The following is a 6437-nucleotide window of genomic DNA, read 5'->3' as shown; positions in this document are numbered from 1 at the left end:
AGCCCGCGGGGCGGGACGGCGGCGCGGGCGCGGTCGGGATTGGCTGGCGACTCCCGGAGTGGCGGCGGAGCGGACCAGCCGGGGCGGGGGCGGGCGGGCGGTACCCCCCGCGGCGGGAGCGGCCCGCGGCGGCGGCGGGCCGGCCGGCAGGGGCGGGCGCGGGGTTGCTGGCGCCGCGCAGTGCCCGCATCCCGGGCAGCCGCGCCGTGCCGCCCCGCTCCGCCGCCGCCATGGGCCGCGGGGCCGCCCCGCTCCGCCGTCTGCTGCTGTCGCTTCTACTTCTGCCCGGCCCGGGGCTGGCGGCCGGGGAGCCGGAGACGGCGGAGGAGCGGATGGAGTACCGCGACCCCTGCAAAGCCGGTAGGGGGGCGGACGGGAGGGAGGGCCGCAACTCCGCGAGAAGTTTGGCAGCCGCCGGCGGTGGGTGCGCGCGGCGGGACAGGTGGTCTGCCGGCCGCGCGCCGGGCTCACCTGGCCGCCCGCCGCCCGGGGCTCCCGTCCCCGCTGCACTGCGAAGCCGGGCGCTGATCGGGGGGAACGGCGCTTGCTGTCGCGGCTGCTGCCGGCCGTGCCCCGCCGCTCCCATTCCCGGGCAGCCCCGGGCCGCCGCTCCGCTGTCCGCGAGCTGCAGCCTCGCGCGTGGGGCGCGCGTACGTTTGTCAGAAAGCGACGACGCGTTCTTCTCATCTCCCTCACCCAGCTGTCACCTGCTGCTCCCAAACGAGAGCTTTCCTAAAACGCTAGGAAAATGCCCAACAGGGCTTTGCAATTTTTTTCTCATGTACAATCGTTGTCTGTGCATTTTTGCAGCGTGTCGGCGGCTGTTTCAACTTGTCCTGCGTACGGCTCTCTTCCCCGAGTTCTGGTGCGCGCCCCGAAGAGGCGGGACCGCACCAGAGCTTCTCGGGCTGCTCCCATCCCGCAGCTCTGCCTCTATCCCGCAGCTCTGCCTCCATCTCCAGCTCCGCCTGCCGCCGCTCGGGCTCTCCTGGCGCTCCCCGCTCACGGGGAGGGGAAGGAGGATCAGAGCCGGTGAAAGCAGCGCCAGCTCCGGCTTCAGCCATCAGCCAAACCTCCCCGCCTATCTGCCTGTGTCAGAGTTACTGTCTACTCTCTAGCAAGTCTTCTCTTGCTGCCTTCGTTGCTCTCTCAGAGTTTTTTCATTCTTGCACTGGATTGTGTCGGGTTGTTTCTGAGCGTATGCTAACTCATCTTAACTGTTTTGATTTCTTCAAGAGCTTCTGTCATCACTTGTATCTCAGTTTGCAGGGAATATCAACTCAGATTTTCTCTTTGGAAAACTGGGTCATGCTCTTAATGTGATCGTTATTCCTTTTGGTTCTGGCAATCAGCTGATGTTTGATCTTGTGAATGGCTTGTCTGCTAGGAAATCCGTAATCAATATCTTGTTAACCGTACTCCATTTACAGATAACTTTGTGCAAAGTCTTGTTTTCTTGGTGCTATAAGGGGGACTTTCTTCACGTGCGGTGTTCCTGGTCCCTAGGCTTTCACTTAATGACAGCTTCCCTTGTTGCCAGTTGTATTCTGACTGCTTTCAAGGTGTTTGCAGCTCTGTCTGCTCACACAGATGAATTCCATCCATACATCTGTCAGAGCTCCTCTCTCTATTCTGTACTGCAAATTGTTTAGCTGACCTTGTGTGTAGTTTGTGTTATGAGTGGAGTGTTTTATTCCAAAATTAATTGGAGTCCCCTTTTATCTGCAGACTGTTGATTGTAGAAAATGTTCCCTTGATCAGTAAGCCATTTGTGTATATATGTGTACATGTGATACGTGTATATATTTATTGATTATGAAACCTAGCCCACCCATACATGCTTTTATTGGCTTTGTGTCTGCCTCTTACTTGGAAATGAATTCACCTCTCTCTCTTTCCAGAAAAGCTAGGTTTTACTGATATGGCTGTGAATCAGACCTGGAGTTTAATTAAGTTTAATTAACTTACCAGCATCATTCAGGGAACCTGTGGCAGAAAAAGAGAAAAGAAAAAAAAATCAACCTGTTAATTACCTGCCTCTGCTGCAGGTCCTCTCCTTTTCCTGCAGCTCCCTCGTTTCCAGGCTCTCCACCTCTCACTTCTGCTTGTACAAGGAGCCTGCACTGAAGCCTCCCTTCATCATACATCCTTACCTCCTCTTGTGATCAGCATATAAACCTGGTGTGTATTATTCCTGTCAATCCTCTTCAGTCAGGATCAATTCTCATTTCTCAGTATTTGTCTCCAATAATTTTCTAGTGTTTTTCCAACAGAAGAGAATGAGTGGACAAGACCCCTGGAGATCACACACACTCTTCTTGACCAGTTCAAGACCAGGCTGGTGCTTGTGACAGTGCTAGCAAACATCTGTCTTTGGTGGATGCTCTTAACCAAACCAGACCACCACTGTTTTGGCTTCCCTGTTGCCTAACCTGGGGCTCCAAGTACTGCACTTCAGGTCTGCCTTTTCCACCCAGACCTTATGGTGCAGCGGACGGTACTTCTACTTTGTTGTAGCCTTTTACACTCATGGGCTGGGCTTGTTAGTGTGTTTCTTGTGTTCCAGTCTGCTTTTCTGTAGGCAGTATGACCCTTCCAGTCAGTCCTGATACATTGTGCTTTCTGGCTCTCTAAGCCATCTTTTCTCCATATGAGCCGTTTCAGTCTAAGTGCGGAGACCTTAGGCTGCAAGACATTTAATGTGCTTGTCTCTATGCACTGAGCAGATCCAGTTTTTGAAGTCTACCCAAAACCAAGGCAGGCAGGACTTTTACCACTTGGAGTTGTTAGACATCAGCCCTCCTCCTCTCCCTGCCATTCATTCACATGCTTCTTCCTCTTCTAATAATAGACCTTTAACAGACCTAAGCAGGGGTTCTGCTCTGTGAACGTCATCCCAAAGTATTGAAGTCCAGACCAAGTTACTGAACTGCACCTCTGTAAATGAGACTGTACACGAGAATGTGGTGAAAACGCTTCTAACAGAGTTGGGCTATGTAGGGGCAATTGTCTAGTAATTATGTAGGAAATCTGTCAAGCTCTGTTTCCAATGTGCTGTAACATTGACAAGTCTATTTAATTTCCTTGAGCCTGAGTTTCTCCACAAGTGAGACACCATCAAGGTTTGCCTAGAAGTTTGACTACCAAGAGGGCAGTGATTGCAGACCCTGCTCTGAACAGCTCAAATGTTATATGCTTTATGAGGGCAAGTTTTTGGTTGTCTTTGAAGCTGACACTGTGAGACCTGTGGTGGTATTCTTGCAGTCACCGCAGTTACACAGCCTCCTGTGTATGGTACTGTGGCTGCAGATTACATGCAGACTCTAGCCCATTGCAAAGACAGAGGCAGCTCCTAATTAAATGTTTTCCGAAGCTGTTAAAAGTATAGTGATATACTTCACTTCTGCAGGCTAATGGCTGTGACCCGAAGGACGTGATGTGTTCAGATCTGGCAGGTGAAAGCCTGTCAATTCCTTACCCAGCAGCTCATGCCCTGAGGGTTAGTGCAGGCTGTTGATGATTCATCTCCTAGGCCCTCAGTGAAAAACCTGGCACAAGTTTCCCTCTGTTGCACTAGCTAAGGGTATGATTATATCTAACAGCAAGGTGAGACACACAGCAGCACAGTGAAATAACCTGTTAAGCCACTGCAACGACTGGGTGCAAGTATAAATGTGTCCAGTCACCAAGACTCAGCTGATGATAACTCCACTGCCACTTAGTCTCTAAATCCAGCCGTCCTCTATTTCCTTTTCATAATCCATGGCTGCTTTCTTGCCTTTTGGTAGGGCAGGAAATGTCTGGATGAATGGTAAGGGAGAACTGAGGCAGGGCTGCACAGCTGGTTTGAGTTGCCAGGGGAGATCACAGTGCTGACTCTGCTAGGTGGTTTTTGCTCAGTGTTGTGTCATGTCCCTGGAGCTTTCCAAAGGGAATGGTACAAAGGTTCCTTCTCACATAGTCTCTGTAATAGGTAGGAAAATGTCATAAGCCTGACCTGTGCTTAGGATAGATTTGCTGCTCACAGAGTACAGCTAAAGATGTAGGTTCATAGAACATCTGCTGTTCTATGAGTTGAACGGGACCCATGGGGATCACGGAGTCCAACCCCTGGCTCCACACAGGGTCACCTAAAATTCAAACTGATGTCTGAGAGCAGTGTCCAAAGGCTCCTTGAATTCCAGCACTCAAGCTGTACCCACTGCCCTATGCAGCCTGTTGGTGCCCTCTGGTGCAGACCTTTTCTGTAACCCCCAGCTGCCCTCCCCTGACGCAGCTCCATGCCGTTCCCTGGGCCCTGTCGCTGTCACACAGAGCAGAGCTCAGCGCTGCCCTCCGCTCCCTGTGAGGAGCTGCAGCCACCAGGAGGGCACTTCGCTGTCTCCTCGCGGCTGAGCAAACCAAGCCTGGCACAAGGTGGCTGCAAAACAGGAAGATAGCACCAGAAAATTGAGTCCATCCCTGAGGATTTTGCAAACTGGGGATGTGAGCTCAGAAAGGGAAGAACAGAGGCTGTAGGTGTGCAGGGACTATGGGAGAGTATAACAGTAGCCTTATCTTCTGTTTGTTTATCACTTGAAAAGCTGTTAGAAAAGAAATCTAGCAGTGATAGAGCAACTATTCCTGCCAAACCATTGCCCTTTCAAGGATGGATGCTGTTTGCCCGGTCATAGGCTAGCACTGTGTATATCTCTTCCTGCTGGTTTGATCCATCAGATTCTAAACATCCCACAACAGAGTTCTTAAGCCTTGACTGAGTGCTGTTCAGAGTGATCTTCCCACAGGGAGATGCAAATTGTGCTTTGCTTTTGTTCTGTTCCTCCTAGCTCTCCCTCTGTAAAGGCAGTGCCTTTTGTCCTGGAGGCAGTAGTGAATTTCACTTGAGTTGTGGTATAAAACTTAGAAGTCACATGCAGACATTTCTTTGGGAAGCTGAGGAGGTTACTGTTAGGAACTGAAAGCCGTGGGGGGGCTAATCAAATTGGAAGGAGGAGGGGGGAATCTGTGAAGTTTAGTTTTCATGAATATTACTTGGGTTTTGAGCTTTCTCCATTGAAGCACAGATCCATCGCATAAGAAGGGAAGCTTGAAAGCTCTTTGCAGATGACCCAGTGAATCCAGCCCACACATCCTGCGAGGGCCTGCCTGACTCTTGACTGGGGCTTTTCTGCATTCTTGCAAGATGCCTCTTATTGGGGGGCAATGGTTTGAGCAATGGCAGAGTATTTTCTAACCTGTCCTTTGCTTATCGACTGCAGATTCCTGTGGAGGAATCTCATTTGTGTCTTAAAGATTTTTCTATAAAGCCTTGAAGCCTCTGAGCTGGTGTGGAAGGTCTAAGTGAGCTACCATGGAGCTGTAGTGCAGCTATTGGTGTTTCCAGCTCTGAGTCATAGAAGATGGCGGTGGGAGATGCTGACTTACCCAGGGGCAGACAATATGATGGCATCAGTACTGGCAGCTGAATACTGACCTCCTGAAGCTATGTGCAGCTGTATGAACTAAATAAAGTTCCCTTCCTCCTTTTTTTGACTCCTTACTTCCTTGTATGTACATACTTTACTTGTACTTAAAAATGTGCTTTGAGGTGAGAGTCTGGGATATAACCCAACCTGTGGGTTCCTCAGCGCTGGTAGGATGTTTACAGACAAAGCGACAAGCTCTCTCAAGCAATTGTTCCCCTTATATTTTTTTCTCCAGTAGGTCATAGCAAGGGTTAAATCTTCAAGGAGGATGTTGACTGAGTCTTTTTGGGTGGTCTGGGAAAGAATGAGAGAACAAACTATTAATTTACCTGCTTTGGGGAGGTGACAGCAATTAAAGGGGAAACAGGTGGGTGAAGGCTACTGGGGACATTCTGTCTTTATATACATTCAGTGTTGCTGTTTGCAGTTGGGGAGGCTGTATTTTGCAGTGGAGTAGAGTTGCGGTAGAAACTTCTGCCTCAAAGGAAAGGTAAAAGGTGACCTTTGTTATAATCCTAGCCAAACACAAACTGATGGTAACAGCTTGAAGCAAAATTTACCACCAATCATTTTCTTTATTGAAATTCCCAGTCACTGAATATATTGGTGTGGTGAACTTGAGACAAAATCTTATGATTGTTGGGCACAGGAACATATAAAAATCTGTGTTTGGAGTCCTTCCAACATTTAGCTGTTTCCTTGGTATCCAAAAAACTACGCTTGATCTTTGACACTACTTGGGATATGTTGAGTCTACTTGTCCTGAGTGAGATTTAACTCTCAGTGCTATACAACTCAGTATTTAGCAATGGGCAGAACAAGGGATGGGCAAACTTTGCAAGTGGGAGTTGTATTTCCAGAAAGAAAGCTGGTAGAGTAGGGAAGAAGTGTTTTGGTTGTCATGGACACTTCTTTGTAAAGAACTTTTAGAGCTTTTATTGAGCTTTATAGTCTTAGTACAGTTCACAGGTG

The 6437-nt window shown here is 49.6% G+C and overlaps 1 protein-coding gene across 1 annotated transcript in view; it reads left to right on the top strand.

The window, feature by feature from the left end:
* Nucleotides 1-230: 230 nt before the first annotated feature.
* The window catches only part of TLL2 (tolloid like 2), a gene marked incomplete at both ends in the record, with an annotated part of 84330 nt that continues 78123 nt past the window's right edge, over nucleotides 231-6437 (top strand). The window contains one exon of the mRNA XM_079536327.1: nucleotides 231-360. Within this exon, the coding sequence (XP_079392453.1) occupies nucleotides 231-360 (130 nt within the window). The remainder of the gene's footprint in view (nucleotides 361-6437) is intronic.

This window comes from Tetrao urogallus (genome assembly GCF_951394365.1).
Source record: "Tetrao urogallus genome assembly, chromosome: 5".
NCBI classification, from domain to species: Eukaryota; Metazoa; Chordata; class Aves; order Galliformes; family Phasianidae; genus Tetrao; species Tetrao urogallus.
Note: the sequence above shows the minus strand (reverse complement) of the source record. Positions and strands in the feature narration are given on the sequence as shown.